The 21,535-nt window shown below is 34.4% G+C and overlaps 1 protein-coding gene across 1 annotated transcript in view; it reads right to left on the bottom strand.

The window, feature by feature from the left end:
- The window catches only part of Zir (dedicator of cytokinesis), a 667,641-nt gene that overhangs the window by 478,326 nt on the left and 167,780 nt on the right, over positions 1–21,535 (bottom strand). Inside the window, exon 14 of the mRNA XM_090407837.1 lies at positions 10,076–10,356. Coding sequence (XP_090263963.1) covers positions 10,076–10,356 — 281 coding nt within the window. The remainder of the gene's footprint in view (positions 1–10,075; positions 10,357–21,535) is intronic.

Raw genomic sequence — 21,535 nt, 5'->3', positions numbered from 1 at the left:
CAATGATGATGTGGAAAAAATATTGAAAAGCTAAATCAGAGTACGAAAAGAAATTGGCCATGAAAGCTAAAGGCAATTAAAAAGAATTTTATCGTTATGCCACAAGCAAAAGAAAGAATGAATGTGAAAGAATGACTTTATTGAATGTAGATGGTACTCGAGTTTTGGAAGCTAATGAGATTGTTCAATTAATGAGTGCTCACTTTGCTAAGATATGTCAACCAGGTGTATGTAACATGATGCACAGTGCTACTGTTACATTGAATGAAGAGTTAGAGGTTAATGAAAATGAGGTTGAAGAGCTGTTGTATAACCTGGATAAGAATTTGTCTATAGGGGCAGGTGGAATATCAGCCTGTTTACTAAAGGAATGTTCAGCCGAATTAGCTAGGCCTTTAACATGTTTGTATAACTTGAGACTCAGCTCAGGAATGATACCACAGAAATGGAAGGAAATGTATAATAGTTCCATTGTAAAAGGGTTGTGCAAAACTGATGTGTCTAACTACTGACCTATCAGTATCTCTGGTGTGGTAGTGAAGATTTTAGAGAAGTTGGTAAGAACTTGCATACAGAAATGGGTAGACAAGCAAGGAGCAGCATGGGTTTACTAAAGGAAGGTCATGTTTTAGCAGTGTGAAACTATACTCTGCAAGGAGCAGCATGAGTTTACTAAAGGAAGGTCATATTTTAGCAGTTTCCTCATATGTATGTTATGACCTAGTTGGATAAAAGGAATGGATACACTATGATAATGTTGGATTTTTCTTAGGCATTTGATAGGATACCACATGAAAGGCTGTTGCTTAAACTGGAGAATATGGGTATGGGATTGGAATATAACCTGTTGACTTGAATCAGGGGATGGTTGACAGACAGATATCAAAAAGTGATATACAATAGGTGTGAATATATCAGATTTAAGGTGACCAATAGTGTACCTCAGGGTTTAGTCCTTGGGCCATTATTGTTCAATCTATACATTAATGACATCAGACAGGGTCTAACATCAGATTTACAACTGTTTGCCGATGATGCGAAGATAGGCAGGGCAATCAGGGATGCTACTGATATTCAGCACTTACAAAATGATTTGAATAGGCTGGAAATTTGGGCAAACAAAAAAGGATGTCAGTTTAATGTTAATAAGTGTAAAGTTATGCACTTTGTCTAGATTAGATTTCTACAGCATATTATATTATAGGGTTATGCTAAAGAAACTGAGGAGGAAAAGGATCTTGACATATTGGTGGATAGGAATTTGAAGTTTAAAGGTCACATAGCAAAATTTGCAAATACAACTCAGAAGATAATTGTGGTGCTGAAGTGAAAAGTCATTTTGCCTCTTTGTAAGGCTTTGATAAGACCAAACCTGGATTCTTGTGCACAGATTTAGTCTCCCAGATTACAAGGGAATAAAGAAGCTGTGGAAAGGGTACAAAGAGGAGTTACAAAGATTATATCAAGATTATAGGATTTAAATTATGAGGACAGATTGCAAGTATGTAGATTACAGACTCTGGTTAACAGAAGGTCTAAAAACTTTTGAATGGGTGTTATAGCATATCGTCTGAAGAAATTTTTCATTATATGGAAGGTGGGGAGAGAACACAGGGGCATCCATGGAAGTTAAGTTTGTTCACAGTCAAGAAAGGGATAAGGGCTATTTTTCTCTCTCACACAGCAGTGAGTTAGTGGAATAGCTTGCCTTTAGGGGTAGTGTGTGCATCTAGTGTGAATGAATTTAAGGGAAGGTATGACAGCTGGTTTGGGTGATTTATAACCTCTCTTGATGAGTCCTTGAATCTCCCTGGAGATCTTAGATAATAATAATAATAATAATAATAATGTTTTACAAACTTATGTACTATAACATGGAAACAAATGTATTTTTCATTATATGGAAGGTGGGGAGAGAACACAGGGGCATCCATGGAAGTTAAGTTTGTTCACAGTCAAGAAAGGGATAAGGGCTATTTTTCTCTCTCACACAGCAGTTATAGCATATCGTCTGAAGAAGTTTTTCATTATATGGAAGGTGGGGAGAGAACACAGGGGCATCCATGGAAGTTAAGTTTGTTCACAGTCAAGAAAGGGATAAGGGCTATTTTTCTCTCTCACACAGCAGTTATAGCATATCGTCTGAAGAAATTTTTCATTATATGGAAGGTGGGGAGAGAACACAGGGGCATCCATGGAAGTTAAGTTTGTTCACAGTCAAGAAAGGGATAAGGGCTATTTTTCTCTCTCACACAGCAGTGAGTTAGTGGAATAGCTTGCCTTTAGGGGTAGTGTGTGCATCTAGTGTGAATGAATTTAAGGGAAGGTATGACAGCTGGTTTGGGTGATTTATAACCTCTCTTGATGAGTCCTTGAATCTCCCTGGAGATCTTAGATAATAATAATAATAATAATGTTTTACAAACTTATGTACTATAACATGGAAACAAATGTATTGCACAAGGGAGATGCATATACAGTGGTATTACTTAAATTTTGCAAGAGCTTTTGATAGACTGCCACATGAAAAGCTATTAAATAAACTGAAATGGATGAGATTGGATGACAGACTAGTGAGTTGGATCTGTGACTGGCTGTCAGATAGGTATCAAAAAGTTGTATATGGTTGGATTTATTTAGAAGTATAACATCATCTGCATAAAGCAAAGAGCTGACATTAACATCTCCAATTCTGATATCATTTTTAATACCACTTTCCTTCATAATGTGACCCATATAGATAATGAATAACAGTGGGGATAATATAGATCCTTGTCTCACACCAGATTTAACATTAAACCATCTTCCTGTACTTTCTTCATAACTGCTGACTTACAACTCAAATAAAGATTAAATATTGCTTGATATAATGCCTCATTGACACCATATAACTGTAGCATATTGAATAGCTTCTCTCTTGGCATCTTGTCATATGCCTTTTCCAGATCGACAAAACTTAAATACAGATCTTTGTTATATTCCCATGCTTTCTCAACTATTTGTCGTAAAGTGAAGATCTGATCCTGACAGCCTCTATTTGGCCTGAATCCAGCTTGTTCTTCACCAGGCTTTCCTTCCACAATTCTTCTCAACCATTTCTCAAGTATACTGGCATAAATATGGCCAGGAACACTCAGTAGGGAAATACCTCTGTAATTCTCACATTCAGTTTTATTTCCCTTTTTATATATGGGTACTATTAGAGCTCTACTCCAATTTGAAGTATGGTGGTATTTTTTCATACCACCATACTTCAGCATTTCTGGTCGAATATCATCTATTCCTGCTGCCTTTCCACATTTCAAGCCTTTGATGGCTTTTTCTACTTCAAGTAGGAATATGTATTCCTGATTGTATGCCTGTTGAGTGTTTTTTTACCACAGTGCTATCACTGCTTATTTCATTTAGAAATTTTTCAAAGTAATTACTCCATACTTCAAGGATATCTTTTTCTCCCGTTTTCATGTTACCTTTATCATCTCTAAGTCCTTTATCATCTCTAAGTCCTTTTACAGCACTCTTTCCTCCATTCCTAAGCTTCTTCAACAACCTCCAGAATATTTGCCACTTCTTGATATTTATTTTCTCTATTCTTGCCAAAGTCTTCCCATGACTTTTGTTTAGCTAGTTTTACACAGTGTTTAGCATTCTTGCATTTGTCTCTGTATTCTCTAAGAGCACAAGCTGACTTATTTGCCAGGAACTTTTGATATGCTTTCTTCTTTTCCTTCACTGCCTCTTTAACTTCCTGTGTCTACCATGGAGTTCTGATTTTTATATCCTTGCAGACTACCTCAAGACATGCCTCTCTGGCTGAATTAATCAGGATTTTCTTCAAGGCTTGCCACTGAATCTCCAAGGTTTGGTTCCTGTTCTCAAACTCATTCATTTTTTCTTCAATAATCTTTGTGTATTTTAGTCTACAGTTCACATCTGAGAGCTGCTCAACTTTTATTCGCTTTAAAACTTTCTTACATGTTATTCTTTTCAATATGAAATTCAAGTAAAGAATTTATTGGTTTTCTGAAGTGTGTATATATGTGGATTTGGATTTAATTAAATCAAAAGTCAATAAAATATGGATTGGATGTATTTATTGTCGATTAATATGTTTAATCTATTAGATATAAATGCAAATTTTCTTTACACTGCCATAAACATAAGTTATTGGTAAAGCTAAGTGAAATGTATTATCTCAGTATTCAGGATTATGAAGTATTACTTGCATGTGATTAGATGGCATGGGTATCCTTTTCTTTCATTTACATGTGTGTAGGTAGGATTATAATTGTACTAATTTTTGGTTTGCTTAAACTTGGTAGGTGTATGCAGAGAGTGATTATGATGAGATTTTCTGAGTTCAAGTTACAATTTTTGTCAGTGTTCATACATCTCTGTCCACATTTTTACACCCTATGATTCAATTTTCATTAAAGTTGGAAGTTGTATGAAGAAAGCAATTATTTTAACTGTGTATCTTGTAGTTGTGTAACTTTGGTCATTCAGTTGTGATTTACTTTTTTCCTTTTGCTTTATTCCCTTCATGACTTCCTTTCTTTCTTCCTCCTTTATTCTATTCACACTTATATCATGCTATGCATGTATATATATATATGCATGTATATATATATATATATATATTTATTTATTTGCTTCCTGCCCTTTACAGATTGTACAGAATGTCACAACCACAAGCAAAGAAACATAGACAATCAGGTGAAGTGGATATTAGAGAATTTAAAGAATACTGGACTGAAAAATTTGGTATGATTAAGAAAGGTAATAAAGCATTATGCATTTTACGTTCTGAATCAGTTGTTTGTAGGACTTCTTCTGTAAAGAGGCATTTCGAAACTGTTCATAAGAACTTAAGCAATAAAAGTGAGCAAGAACAAGAGAATTATTTTCTCATGAACTGAGCAAGACAAAAAACAAAAATCCGATACTTTCAAGAAATTTATTTCAGGCAGGCCTACTTCCAACTTAGTTGCTGCTAGTTTTGCGGTTTCAAAAGTTATTGTCCAACATGGAAAACCACTCAATGATGGGGAGTATATAAAAGAAGCATGGCTAGAATGCGCTCTTTTCCTTTTTGACAATCTTTCAGAAAAGGTAAAAATTATTAAGTGCATTAAAGATTTGTCTGTGAGTAGAAAGACAGATAAGGATAGAATACTTAAGTTGGAAAAGAATACAGCAGAACAATTAACTAGGCTAGCAATCTTTGCTCGCTTTTGTAGGGGTTGACGAAGTATGTGAAGAGATGAATAACCTTGTAACACTACTTGAGCATACCACTGAAGTTGAAATATGTAAAGCAGTTATGAATGAATTATCTATTCGGCAAATTGATATTTCAAAAGTGGTATCCATCACAACAGATGGTGCAACTAGCATGGTTGATAAGGAAGCAGGATTTGTAAATCTGCTTACAAAACATGCTGGTCATCTATTGATAGGTGTTCATTGCATCACACATGAGGAGACTTTATGTGCAAAAGCTGGCCTAAAGGAATTTCAAGAAGTGATGCAAACAGTAATCAAGGTTGTTAATTACATTTCTGCACATGCTTTGAATAAAAGACAATTTAAGAATCTATTGAATGAGGTGGATTCAGTGTACAAAGGACTAATAATGTACAACAATGTTCATTATCTTAGTCAAGGTCTTGTTCTGAAACGATCTGTTGAATGCCTGGATGAGATAAATCTCTTTTTGACTAATCAAAAAATGTCTTATAAAGAAATGTATGACATCATGTGCATTTGTAAACTGATATTTTTTGAAGAATTTTGCAAACATTTAAATGACTTGAACCTTAAACTACAGGGCTCTGGTAAGACTCTTGATGTTATGTTTGATGACATAAAGGCATCTGAAAAGATACTTGGAATTTTTAAGAGGGATGTAGACAGTGAGAGATTTAGATATTTTCCAAACCTAAACAAATGCATCAGTTATCTTCAAAAGTCTGACAAAACAGACCACCAATGTCTTCAAAGGCTATTTTTAAACATCATTGTGTCAACTGTTGAGCAGTTCTCTCTAAGATTTGTTAAGTTCAGAGAATTAGAAGAGACTGCAAAATTCATTAAGTTTCCAGACACTATAAAATGGATGAAAACAGATGTTTTCATGGATAAATATGGATGACTTTGAAATGCAGTTGATTGAAACTTTTCCAGAAACTTTTGCATATTTAAAAAAAAAAACCTTGAAACAGCATTACTATCCATTTTTGCATCTACATATTCTTGTAAATCATTGTTCTCGGTGATGAACTTTGTTAAGTCTCGTAATAGGAGTAGCCTTACACATGAAACTAGTAGCACATGCATATCTCTAAAGGTTACAAAATATAAACCTGATATAAATTATCTGTCATCACTGATGCAGTAACAGAAGTCTCATTGATGCCAAATAAATAAAACATCCCTTATTTTTCTTTCTCTAGTTTTCATTTGATGCTTTCTACTAAAAAATGGTAAAGATTAACTTCTGTTTAATATATTATGTAGGTAAAATAATATTTTCTTTTATTGTGCTTTAGTCAAGTAAAATGAGAATGAGATTGTGCACTGTAATATAATGGAAAAACTTGAAAAAACTTACGTCTTTATAAAAAATAAAAAAATTCAGAATTATTTTTTACTATTTTGCTGATGTTAAAAATTGCATCCTGAAATTGTGTGGCTGTATATAGCAGCTAGAATTACACTTAAAGGCAAATAAAAAATATTCACACTATCAACAGGATAGAAGGAAATTCCATCACTAATTTTTACATGCATTTGGACTTACAATAATCACTCTTACAATATTCTTTGATTTACTCTCTAGTGTGATTTTTGATTATTTGAAAAGGTTCTCCCAATACTTAAAACACACCAAATAATAATATGTTCCCAAAATTTCGGTTGGCACATGAGAAAATTTTGCATCAAAGATTTGGTGATTTTGGCATGTGCACTTAAAAAGGTTGCCAAGCCCTGGTCTAGGTGGATTGATTCAGTCAGAAGTGCCTTAGAAGCATGAAATGTTAGATATGACAATATTGGAGTGCTCACAAGTAAAAGACTTTGGAGGAAAATTGTTGATAAGAGATTAATAATAATGTCAACTTAATCATGTAGTACTGTCATAGTATCCTGAACACCCCATGGTGGTGTTTGGGTTACGGGTATCAGGAAATTGATGATGATGACGATGGGATGCAAAGTATAGACATGGTGGGGAAACTTTAAAGGAAGAGAGGAGATCAGTGATCTGGCAGGGGTAGTGGACAAAGACCCGAAATTCAGGGGTCACATTGCACAAGTTGTGAAGTCATCAGATCAGATAATGGTAATGATGCTGAGGACCCTGACATGCAGAAATGAAGAGGTTATGATTTCATTGTGTACAGCCTTGATCAGGCTTTAAATGGATTATTGTGCACAGATTTGGTCACTTTGTTTTCAAGGTGACAAGGATATGTTAGAAAGGGTCCAGAGAAGATTCACAAAAGTGGTCAGTGATCTTTGGAATGAGGAAAATGAAGACATTGATAGGATCTAAATTGTAAAGCCTCGTGAATAGGAGGAAGGGGGGGGGGGATATGACTGAGACATATAAGTTAGTCAGGAATTGTTACCAGGCTGACATGGAAGAAATTTTTCATAAAATGGGAAAGGGGGGGGGGGGAATATAACAAGAGGTCATCTCTGGAAACTGTATAAGGAGCAGAGGAAGTAAGGAGCAAGTCCTTTGCATGGAGATTGGTTGGTGAGTAGAATGCATTGCCTGAGTGTGTAATTGTAAATGTAGGTGCACTGAATAAAAAAGGCATGGTTGGATAAGCACTGTGTGTGATAGTATGTATCTTCCACAATGAGTGTCTGCTTCCATGGTGGTCAGAATAATAATAATAAAATTCCTATAAAGGTGAAAGAAAGAGTTTACTTTACTGCTAGTATATTTTACATGAAAAAGCAATATACCATGGATAGAAAAGAGATTTATGACTGATAAACTAATAATCTGATGAGTTTTAGTCATTAATTAAAAAAAAAGCAACCAAGTTATAGTATCTTTGTATACTCAGCAAATGGAAGGCACTTCCTCTCTATGATGAATGCATAATTTTACAAAATCTCACTTGAGGTCTTACTAATAATTTAATAATACTTTTTATATTTTTATACTTTTTAATAATAATAATCATCATCATAATGATAATTATGGGTATAGACCATATTGGTCTGTTCCAGTCTCATTATCCTTTTTTGAGGTCTACCCTGCCTTCTCTTTCCAACTGGCTTATATTTTAGTATTTGTTTAGGATATCGGGTGTTGGCCATTCGGTTTATATGTTCAATCCATTTTTGTTTATAATTGTTTAGTTTTTCTTCTATTGATTTTGTTTTTAGTTCTTTTAAAAAAAAATTTTAAACAATTTAAAAAAAAAAATTAGACAATTAAAATTTGAACCTACTGTAGTGTAGCATCTGGGGATGGTTCCAGTGAACTCTATGTCTAGTGTTGATGGCATGAGAAGCAAAATCTTATATAATCTTGATGTTCTTCGATTCTAATAGTAGCAAAATAGCCAGTCTGTCCAAAGTAACAACAATGACAGGAACAGAGTATCTGATAAACACCAGGCAAAGATAGAGGCAAGAATGTATCTTTGATAGGTGGTAAGAAAGATGATAATTTCTGGGCTGGTTTGAAGGTAGTATACAAATTATATATGCAAAGGATCCTTGCTATTTGTTCAGATGTTCCTTTAAGGTAGGGTATGCTGATCCTTTTAACATCAGATTGCAATCTGGAAAAGGGATGATAATTATCAAAGATTTTCTGTATCCATTAAGTAATTTTCATTTTATTTAATTCTTCTAAATAAATACACTTGGACAGTTGACTACAGCAGCTGATTTGCTAAGTGAATTTTCTTTTAGCATATCAATGTCTTATGGGAGCTTTGGCTGAGATCTTTGAAAAGTTTGTTATAGTGGTATTTGCTACAGTGAGGAGAGTCAACCAGTAGTAGTCTGAATATTATCAAAACATAGATATAAAATCAAAATCAGCAGCATTATATAAGAGCACTAAAAAACTTCGGCTTAATAAATTATGAATAAAACAAAAGTTCTTAAATTGAATGACCGATGAAAAAAAATAAATAAATAAAATATATATAAAGACCAACAACAGAGATTTAGAAGTTGATTTTATATAACATAAATATAACATAAAGACTGACAAAAGCAAATACTGTTTTCAGAGGACCAAATAATACTATTTGGAAATCATGCAAATCATAATAAAGCTAAAATAAGGATCTTCAATAGTAACGTGAATGCACTTGTATTACAGTTCATTCTTACTGTAGCAAAAGCATTGTTATAACAAACGGTTCTTGTGGTCCTTACAAATTTGCTATAGTGAGTCAGTATATGGATCATAAACATGGAACCTGACAAAGACACAGGAAGCTAAACAGTTTTCAAACAAATTATTTGCATAAAATAATTTTTAAAATTTTGGCCATACTCTATAACAAATGTTGTTATATAAACAGGTAAGGCATAAAAAAACATGTCAGTAAAATTAAAAGATGCAGAAAAGTGGATTGTTCATATACTGATAATGAACAGGGGGAGATCGTGGATAGTTTTGAGATGGCTTCTGGAAGGAGATAAAGGAAAAGAGAAAGGTGTAAAATTAACTTGAGCAATGACAGAAAAAGAGAGAGGGATGGCTGCCATGATCTAAGAGATAGAATTTGTTCAAAAAAATAAGGTGATGGATCCTGACTTTATGTGTCATAGAACATAAAGAGGATAGGTAGGTAGGAAAGATAATTTAATTTCCATAGATAATTAATAATAAGAATATTTTTTCTGATTTTATGTATCAGAACATGAAGTTTTCCATGCTTCCTCTGATCAGCTACCACTATCTACAAACTATATTTGAGAGACGACTCCAAAACATGACCAATTTCAAAAATGCTGTTCTAAATGATAACTGAAAAAAAAAAAAAAAAAAAAGACATGTTGGAATTTAAAAAAAATGAATTTCACTTACAGGTATGGAATTCTGCTCTTCTTCTCCAACCATAAATTGAACTTTACAACTAATATTACGTGCAGATCCTGGACGGTTTGCAAAGTTGACATCTTTAGGATATACATATAATAGATTTCTATAAACATAGTTAGGTACAAACACCTCTTTAGAAGGAAATTCCAGTATTTCCTTAGTTGGACGACCCTTTTCATCTGGATATGGATGCAATCGAATTAACTCTGGTGTCAAACAATATTTTGGTTCCTCAGGACATGGAGAAATATCCAACTTCAAAATTCCTAAATGAGAACATTTATAAGTTTAATTGACTACTGTAAATATTTCATTTTATTAGTTCTGCAACTGAATCACATAGAGTACATCTATTCATACCTCTCTATAGTCTTATTACCCTACTTAAGTTGACAAAGCTTTCCTGAACATTAGCAAAGTGGAGGAATGGGGGGGGATAACAATTCACAATTTTTATGCTAATCAAATAGACCAGAGATTGCACATGCTACGCTTGTAAACTGCATGTGCTATATGGATCAATTTATCTTTGGAAAACAACCTAGAAATTTTCCACTAGCATTCGGGTCTCTCAAGTTGCCATCACATGACCCAGTGACTCCAGCAAGCTTCTCAGTTGGAAAGACATTGATGTATGGAGCTAGAGTAGAAATAATTTTAACTGATACTCTATGTTGTGCACTTTCATCTAGTCTGCAGTTTCTCCACATGGACGATTGATATATATATATATATATATATATATATATATATATATATATATGAGAATGGTCTGAAAAGTTCTTGGCCTCAGCCATAAATGGCAACACTATCAGCAAGATTTTTTTTTTTCTAAGTTGGTACATCTGTCATAAGCATCCATGTTAAATTGCAAGTCATTCTATCAAGTAGATTGTTTTATACAGCTGTCTGAAGCAAAAGTGTTGTCTGTATTCCCTTGAAATGGATAAAATTGAGTATCATATGGTTATAAAATTCTTTGTAAAAGAAGGTTTAACGCAGTGACGGCTTGTACATAAAGCACTGTGACACTGCAGCACCCCAAGGAAAAAAAAAAGAAAAAATTAAATTTTGTTTGTGTTTATAAATTAATGAAATAAAGAGTCAAAAGGCTTCACTCGGCGATGTAAAAATTATTTAAATTAAGGGGATATTTAATCCCACATTGCTTCAAAGCTGAATAAGAAACTCTAAGATAGAAATCAAAGAGTTTAATGCCGAATATGGCAAACTATAAAAGTTTGGCGAGTCCAAGCATAAGCGAACACCTGGTGGTACAATACTGGGGAACTCGCAGTAAAGGTGGATAAGGCTACAATCACTATTCTTTGTATTGGCCCTAATGTAAAACACATCCCCTAGGAGATGTATGTTGTTTTACATTAAGGGAGACAGGACACTACCCAGACTGGCTTCAACCTTTATTGAGATCTGATCAGTGAGTAGGTAGACCAAATAATAGCTTTAATAATTTACAGTACGAGTTGTGGAAAAGGTGCACAAATAAATTAAAGAAATAAAGAGCCAAAAGGTTTCACTTCGGTGAGGTAAAAATTATTTACTATTCTTAGTATTAGCCCTAACGCGATCACTATTCTTAGTATTAACCCTAATCTAAAACACATCCCCCAGGAGATATGTTGTTTTACCTTAAGGGAGACAGGTCACTATCCAGACTGGTTTCAACCTTTATTAAGGTCTCATCAGTGAGTAGGTAGACCAAATAATACCAAGTATGTAGTGATAATAGCTTCAATACTTTACATTATGAGTTGTCAAAAAGGTGCACAAATAAATTAATGAAATAAAGAGCCAAAAGGCTTCACTTCGGCGATGTAAAAATTATTTAAATTAAGGGGATATTTAATCCCACATTGCTTCAAAGCTGAATAAGAAACTCTAAGATAGAAATCAAAGAGTTTCATGCTGAATATAGCAAACTATAAAAGTCCAAGCGTAAGCAAACATCTGGTGGTACAATACCAGGCAACTCGCAGTAAAGGTGGATAAAGCTATGATCACTATTCTTAGTATTAGCCCTAATGTAAAACACATCCCCTAAGAAATGTATGTTGTTTTACATTAAGGGAGACAGGTCACTACCCAGACCGGTTTCAACCTTTATTGAGGTCTCATTAGTGAGTAGATAGACCAAATAATACCAATACCACTACAATCTTGGTATTATTTGTACCTACTCACTGATGAGACCTCAATAAAGGTTGAAACCAGTTTGGGTAGTGACCTGTCTTCCTTAATGTAAAACAACATACATCTCCTAGGGGATGTGTTTTACATTAGGGCTAATACTAAGAATCGTGATCGTAGCTTTATCCACCTTTATTGCGAGTTGCCCGTTACTGTACCACCAGGTGTTTGCTTACGCTTGGACTCGCCGAATTTTATAGTTTGCTATATTCGGCATGAAATTCTTTGATTTCTATCTTAGAGTTTCTTATTCGGCTTTGAAGCAATGTGGGATTAAATATGCCCTTAATTTAAATAAATGCTTACAAAATTAGATACATGCAATACAGCATGTTAAAGGTTACGGCTTATGTTTCGACATTGATTGAATAGTTAATAATTGGAATTGTTTGATTAACGCTTTAGATTATGAAACAAATGCACTGCAATCTAACGCAGTATCGGAATTATCACATTCGGTCAGTTCCGACTAGACTCGCTGATGTTCATTTGCCCTTGTCACCATGTAACAAGTGAATCTGACACTGCTCATTGAGCAGTGTCACTACCGATAAATTGTATGCGTGCACATGTTATTTCTGTGAGATATGAAACTTTTATTATCGGGATGTGTTCGTGGTGAGGGTGAAATATTTTTGGTAATTCTTATTTTATTCTGTTAAAATAACAATTATTTATTTATTATAGATACAAGGCCAAATTATAACTGAGTTTGAAAATATGAAAAGAATTATATTTTCTCAATTATCGTTACACAAAACAAATGTACTGCGATCTAATGCAGTGTTGGAATGTCAAAACCAACACTGCTCATTGAGCAGTGTCGCTACAGATAAATTGTATGCTTGTGCACATTAGTTCTGTGTATGAAATTTTTATTATTGGTGTGTGAGTGTGTGTTCATAGTAAGGGCGAAATATTTTTAATAATGCAATTTTTAATATGCAAATTTACTTATTAATAAATTGGTTACTCATCAGGAAAAAAAATGAATTATTTTTCTTATTTTGTATATGCAGCACCCCCACTTAAAATTTTCACCAGCTCCAACTGGTTTAATGCCAAAAGAAATTCATTCAAAGTTCATAAAAGTTTATAGGCACTCTTCTCCTTCATTTTCAACAATTAAGAAATGGGCTACCAAGTTTAAAAGTGTCTGTACCAGCTTTGAAGATGATCCACATGAAGGATGTCCAAAATTTGTAACAACACCAGAAATCATTGATCAAGTGCACGATATGGTATTCGATGACCAAAGAGTCAAAGCGTGTGAAATTGCTGAGACTATAGGTATTTCAAAAGGATGTGTAGGATATATTTTGCATGAAGAATTGCAAATGAAAAAGCTTAGCACAAGGTGGGTGCCACGCTTGCTCACAGCAGATCAAAAATGCACTCGCATGAAAATCTCTGAATAGTGATTGGAGCGTTCTAACAAGAAGAAAACTGATTTTGTGCATTGATTTATTACTATGGATGAGAATTGGATTCACCATTACACACCAGAATTCAAACAGCAGTCAAACAACAATGGACAGAAGCCAGTTGTTCAGTGCTAAAGAAGACAAAGTCAGTTCCATCAGAGGGAAAGGCCATGGCATTGGTGTTTTGGGATGCTAAAGGAATTTTGTTTATTAATTATCTTGAAAAGGGTAAAACAATAACCGGGGAATATTATTCTGATCTTTTAACCAGACTAGATGAAAACATTGGTGAAAAAATTCGTGCCAGCCTGGTTGGCCGAGTGGTTAGCGTATCTGCTCTCCAGCCAAAAGGTTGCAGGTTTGAATCCTGCCATAGGCATGGATATTTGTGATTGTCTGTGAAAATACTGGTGGTGGGCGGTAGATGGCATTGGTGTGATTGCAGTTCGTTGTAGTTGGAGACAGAGTTGTAAAATAGGTGACCTCCCTCGATGAGTCTTTGGACTCCCTGGAGGTGTCAGGTAATAATAATAATAAAAAACCGGTTTGTAGAAGAAAAAAAAATCATCTTTCATCAGGACAATGCACCTGTCCATAAAGGTGTTTTGGCAATGGGAAAATTAAGGGATCTGCACTATGAATTGTTGGAACATCCACTCTATTCCCCAGATTTGGCTCCCTCTGACTTCTATCTCTTCCCAAAACTAAAACTCTTCCTCGCTGGTCAGCATTTTTCTTCAAATCAAGAGATGATTGCAGCAGTAGAGGGGTATTTTGCAGATCTTACTGAGAACCACTACAGGGATGGGACAATGCCACTGGAGCATCACTGGAATAAATGTATTAGCCTTAAGGGAGATTATGTTGAAAAATAAAAATAATTTTAAAATTATAAATTTGTTTTTTTATTGTTAGGCCGAGAACTTTTCAGACCACCCTCATATACATATATATATATATATATATATATATATATATATAAAAGCTTTAATGACTGTTACCGAGAGATAAAAAGATGACAAGATATATTTAAAAAAGATACTACTAGTTTACTAGTTTCGTTACATGAACATCCTCAGGTATCACAATCAAAGAAGTATATAAAAAATTACAGAGACTTAAAATTGTAATAACAGAACAAGTATAAAAAGACAGTAGCGTGTTTGAAAAAATGCAAGTATGAGTTCCAAACAAACGAATACTACACACTGTCACAAGTGCGCCAGTACTGAACAGAAGCAACGTGTGCGTCAGAGAGATTGTAACTCAGGCTGTTGTTGATATGAGAGGAATCTAGAGAAATTTCCCTAGATTCAACAATCTTTCTTTCGAGTTCATCATAGCACACATGGATGTTAGAAGTTTCAGTCCAGTTTATAATGTGCTGGCAGCCTTCGTCAGAGTTAGCTGAAAAGAGAACGTGGCTAGAGAGAGCGCTAGCTCTAGTCCTGTTATAGGAGATATCTCTACGGTGTTCATCCAAACGTAGAAGGATGGATTTAGCAGTCTGTTGATAGTATGGCTTTCCACAATCACACAAAATCTTGTACACTCCTGGAAACTGAGTAGGAAGAGGTTTCTGTTTATGTTTGCTAAGTAATGAACAAAGTTTTGAAAGCGTAGTGAAGCACGTTTTGAAGTTAAATTTCTTGAGAATCTTGGCCAGTTTTGGTGAAAGCGAGCTGATGTAAGGCAAGGAGATGAAGGCTCTTGGGGAAGAGGGATCTTCAGAAGTAGTTGAGTGCCTGGGGGAAAGAAATTTGTCAATTTTCTTTGGAGAGAAACCATTGTTAATAAACGTTTTTTTAAGAAAACGGAGTTCATTTTCAATTTCTGTTTCTTCTGTAAGTAATGATTTGTCTCGGTGAGCTAAAGTGAAAATAATACCACATTTTTGTGGGGGATAGTGATGGGAGGAAGCATGAAGGTATCTGTCAGTATGAGTAGGCTTTCTAAAAATTGAGATTTTAATGATCTCAGCACATCTGGTAAGTTTGAGGTCTAAAAAGGGAGGCAGTCATCTGATTCCAGTTCGAAGGTGAAAGAGATTTTTTCATGACACTTGTTTAGGTGGTCTAAAAATAAATAGAGGTTATTGACACCGTCTTCCCAGATGAGGAAAATATCATCAATATAGCGGTACCAGACTTTTGGTTTAAAGTGAAAGGAGTTAATAGCTTTTTCTTCAAAATCGTTAAGAAATATATCAACAAGAATCGGAGAGAGTGGGCTGCCCATAGCCAGACCTGAGTTTTGTAAGTAGATCTTGTTATCATATTTGAAGTATCCTGACTTTATGCAATGGGAGAGAAGAGCAAAGAGTTTTTTTGATAATTTGTTCTTGAGAAGATCGAGGACTTCTTGAGCAGGTACATTTGTAAAGAGAGAAACAATATCAAAACTGGCCATTAAATCTGTTTTTTTAAGTTTGATGTCCTTGATTTTAGAAACAAAATCTGCAGAGTTTTTAATATGTGAAGAGGAAATTCCAGAAAGATTTCTTAGAAAACTCGCTAGATATTTGGAGAGATTATAAGTGGGAGAGTGTATGCCCTCAACTATAGGTCTGAGTGGGCAGTTATTTTTGTGAATCTTGGGGAGACCATACAGTCGAGGTATCAAGGGATGAAGAGACCTAAGAGAAAGCCTAATGTTTCTTTGTAACTCTAAGGTGGTTTTTAATAAATTATTAGTTCTATTGTGTAGTTCCATCGTAGGGTCATTAGCAATTTCTGAGTAGGTATCACTATTTAAAAGTTCCAAGATTTTATTATGGTAATCAGACTAGTTTAAGATGACAGTTGCATTCCCTTTGTCTGCCGGAAGGATAACTATGTTACTATTATCTTTCAAGGACTTGATAGCTTTCCTTTCAGAGTAAGAAATGTTGTTAGGTGGAGGTCTAGCTTTATTTATAGAGAAAATTGCTTCCATACGGAGGAGGTTAGCTTCTTTGTTTGGTAATAAAGAAGCTGCCTTTTCTATCTTTGTTAAGAGATGTTCTCTAGGGATGGATGTAGGAGCAGTGACAAAGTTGAGACCTTTAGCAAGTATGCTTTCTTCTGTCAAAGATAATTGATGGGAAGACTTATTGATGACAACTTTTTTTAGATAGGTAGAGTCAAAATGGGAAGTTTTGCTATCCTGATTATATTTAAGAGAATCATATTTTCTAATGAGTTTTATTTTATTTAAATTCTGTATTTTAGAAGCTTTAAGAGTGCTAATTTCTTTTAAATGGTTCCAAGATGAACTGTCTAGAGAATGAGAAAAACGTGTTTCGTGATAGGTCTTCTTAGAAAAATAAGCAGCAAGACAACGTTTGGTATCACAAATGCGTTCCAATAAAAGATCTAGTTTTGCTCTCCTATAAATTCTTTCAGCTCTAGCAGTTTTAATCGATTCTTTAAAATTAAGGAAGCGTGGAATAATAGAATTACACTTGCATCTTTTTAGAAATACAAGTCTGTTGATGTATAATCCAATCGCTCTGAGATTCTTCTGATATTCTTTGACCAGTGAATTTAATTTCTCGTCATTAGGAAAGTAGATATTTTCAAAATTCGTTTATTAACAATGGTTTCTTGCCAAAGAAAATTGACAAATTTCTTTCCCCCAGGCACTCAACTACTTCTGAAGATTCCTCTTCCCCAAGAGCCTTCATCTCCTTGCCTTACATCAGCTCTCTTTCACCAAAACTGGCCAAGATTCTCAAGAAATTTAACTTCAAAACGTGCTTCACTATGCTTCCAAAACTTCGTTCATTACTTAGCAAACATAAACAGAAACATCTTCCTACTCAGTTTCCAGGAGTGTACAAGATTTTGTGTGATTGTGGAAAGCCATACTATCAACAGACTGCTAAATCCATCCTTCTATGTTTGGATGAACACCATAGGGATATCTCCTATAACAGGACTAGAGCTAGTGCTCTCTTTAGCCACGTTCTCTTTTCAGCTAACTCAGACGAAGGCCGCCAGCACATTGTAAACTGGACTGAAACTTCTAACATCCATGTGTGCTACGATGAACTCAAAAGAAAGATTGTTGAATCTAGGAAATTTCTCTAGATTCCTCTCATATCAACAACAGCCTGAGTTACAATCTCTCTGATGCACATGTTGCTTCTGTTCAGTACTGGTGCACTCGCGACAGCGCATAGTATTCGTTTGTTTGGAACTCATACTTGCATTTTTTCAAACACGCTACTGACTTTTTATACTTGTTCTGTTATTACAATTTTAAGTCTCTGTAATTTTTTATATACTTCTTTGATTGTGATACCTGAGAATATTCATGTAACGAAACTAGTAAACTAGTAGTATCTTTTTTAAATATATCTTGTCATCTTTTTATCTCTCGGTAACAGTCATTAAAGCTTTTTTATAATATTCCAACCGAGTAAAAATGAATTTTGAAAATATGTACACACACACACACACACACTTGGTCGTCAACTTACGGCCGACTTCCATTCTGGCTGACAGCTCGTAAGTCCATCTGGTCGCATGTCGGCCATATATTTATTAATAGTATTCTTTAACCTTTCTAATCTTTTTATCATCCTTATAATTTATTTTTATAATCTTTTAAATTTATAATTATGTATATTGTAAATAATGTGAAAAATAATACTGTACATACTGTACTGTAAAAACAAAAATACAATCTAAAATTAATGTAAAAAATTAATACAAATGAAATTTACAAAATCAATTTTAAATCTTTGCTTGTGCTGGGTTGTGGATCGTCAGGGTCATGTTCTTGGGTTAAGGAAGGAGATGTTCTCTTGATGAGGAACATGCTGAGCTTTGTTTGAACAGTTTGTTTCTTTTTTTCTTCATATATCTCACGATAACAACATGCAGCATCTTGAATGATACGTTCAACCTTTGTGAATCGTTCGACATTAGGGTTCATTGCTTCGAAACTGGCAAGAGCTTTATTCAGTTGTGAAAAAGAATCTGATAAATTCTTTGCAGCGAATTTCTTTTCTGGCTCCTCTTCTTTCTCTCTTGCTTTTTCTTCTGACACTCTCTGTGCTTCCAATTCAATCAACTCTTCATCCGAAAGTTCTTTTATTTCACAATCTAGCAATTCCTCTACATCTTCTATTTCACATTCTAATTTAAGATTTTTTGCAAGTTTAACTATTTTTCCTGTAATCACTTCCAGCTCCTCTCCTTTTTCAAATCTTTCAAATGTATTCGCATAACATTTCAGACACTTTTCCCAAATTCCCAACATACAATTCTTTGTTACACATTCCCATGTGGTCGAAATATTCTTGATACACTGAAAAATGTTGTACTGCTTCCAAAAGTCTCGCAAAGATAAATCAGCATCAGTATCTATCACTTCAATGGATTGTGCGAATGTCGTTCTAAGGTAGTGAGCCTTGAATGCTGAAATAGCACCCTGATCCATGGGTTGAATGAGAGCAGTTGTGTTAGGTGGCATAAAAACCACTCTAACATCATGTTGAAGAATGTCATCCAGATGAGGAAGGTGGCCAGGGGCATTGTCCATAATCAATACAATCTTGAAAGGGATACCTCTCTCCGCACAATATTCACGAGCCTGGAGAATGAAGCAGTTCATGAACCAGTCTTCGAACAGTGTCTGAGTCATCCAAGCTTTTAAAGTTTGAACGGTAGTAAACGGGCAGTATGTGCTTATTGATGTGCTTCCTTAAAAGCTTTGAATCCTGGCATCCTTTTTGCTTCTTGGTGTATGTACGTACGATTAGGCATGCATTTCCATTGCAAGCCAGTTTCATCTACATTAAATATTTGTTCCTTCTTCTTTGATTAAAGAGTCGAAACTATCAACAAATTTTTGGGCTTCATCTGCACTTCCTGCTTCTCCTGGGACATGTACATTATACAAAGCAAATCTTTTTTTAAAACGCTTAAACCATCCAGTACTAGCCTGAAAATCTTCTGCATAATCATCTCCGGAGCATGATTTTAAACTCTGAAACAGACTTCTAGCCTTCGCTTGCACTGTGCAAAGGCTCATGGGTGAATTTTTCTGTATTAAATCTTCCATCCACATAAACAACAATTTCTCCATTTCATGGATGGGTCCCTGTCGTTGTTTGGTTAAAATTGTAGACTTCATAGGTGCGGAACCTTTCACAGCTTTCCGAATTCTTTCTTTGTCCTTAAGCATCGTCGATACCATGGAATGTGACAACTTCAAGTCACGTGCTATCTTATTCACTTTCTTTCCGCCTTCATACTTCTGGCTAACTTTCATTTTACACTCTAAATCAATAGTTTTCCTTGACTTCTTAGCTGGCATATCTGTAGATGAAGGCATTTTCCTTTTACTAGACATTTTATGGGTAGTATTTCAGTAGAATTTTAATTAATACATCACACACAACAGATGCTTGAAAGCGACTGAGTGTATGTGAGAGATAGTTATATTGCGCAGGTCATCGTAGGATAACTATCGTATCCCATAATTATTGTATGCACAGCTGCCTGGTTTATTATTAATTTATTCATTAATTTTTTTTTTTGTGGTCATAAGTGCGGAAGGTCGTAAGTCGCATAGGTCATAAGTAGATGACCAGGTGTATTAAAAAAAAAAAAAAACAATGTCAATATCATCATCAAAAATGTCATAGGATATTACATACAACCATGACAATAAATAACTACATGCAGAATAAAACAAAGGTGATTCTAGCAAATGAAAATTTTATAATTTATACAGCAATCTCACTCATGAAAAGCTGAGATCCTATAGTCCACTAATGCTATAAGTAAAAAGAATTAGAAAAATAGGATAAAACTATTCCATTCATTCATTTAAAAGAAAGAAACTATTCTATTCATGTTGTTCCACAGATAGCATCAAGAATAAATGAACAGGATGATTACTCAGCGTGGTGACTAAAGCTGGATTGTAAACTGGCGGTTACTACAGGTCAAGTGTTCACATCTTTCAAGGAAAATCATAAAATTATAAATAGAAGCTTAGAAGAATACTATCTGTGGAAATATTATCAGAAAAAGCATAAAAGCATTCTCTAATACTAAGAGAATCCATAAGAAAGGATTTGTTAATTAGTCCACCTGCTCTCTTTTGATCAGCACCTCAGATTTTTAGAGACCATTTTCTAATACCTCTTCAAATATCAGAGCAATGCTCTGATATCTGGGCTTTACCGAACAATGTTTTTCGAAATATGGGTTGTGACCAGTGAGTGGGCCATGAAATCAGTTTAGCAGGTCGCAACTAGGGATGCACTGAACCATGATTTGGCTGAAGAATACTGAATTAAATTTTAGAAACAAATGTTTTAAGACAAAAATTACATTAATTAAAAAGCAATACAAAATTTTAATATGTGTGTGTGTGTATATTACAAAACATTTGTTTAAAGAATTTAATTCAGTATGCTTTGGCCAAATATTCCAAACTGAAGAATGAAGAAAGATTAAAAAAAAAAAAATCTCTAATAATACTTTACCTAACTGAAAAAAAAAAAAGAAAAAAGAGAATGATTCTAATTTCATAGTCAAATTCACACAGAAACTTTGAAAGTTTCGAAAATTGAACAGAGAGATTACAATAACGCAATCATCGGCATTGGAGGCAGCACTGTCCAAGTCTGTATATTCACTTTTTATTAATGTTTTTGGTTATGGTTTCACTGACCTGGCAGCTGTTGGTTCTTATCAAACACTCGGAAGAAACCTTAAAATGGCAAGAACCCTTATTCAACTGCAAAGCAATTATGTTACACAAAAAATATAATATATATATATATATATATATATATATATATTTTTTTTTT

This window comes from Typopeltis vanoorti, chromosome 18 (genome assembly GCF_054136105.1).
Source record: "Typopeltis vanoorti isolate ZY-2024b chromosome 18, IOZ_Tvanoo_1.0, whole genome shotgun sequence".
Taxonomy (NCBI): Eukaryota; Metazoa; Arthropoda; class Arachnida; order Uropygi; family Thelyphonidae; genus Typopeltis; species Typopeltis vanoorti.
This window is presented reverse-complemented; position numbering and strand designations above follow the sequence as displayed.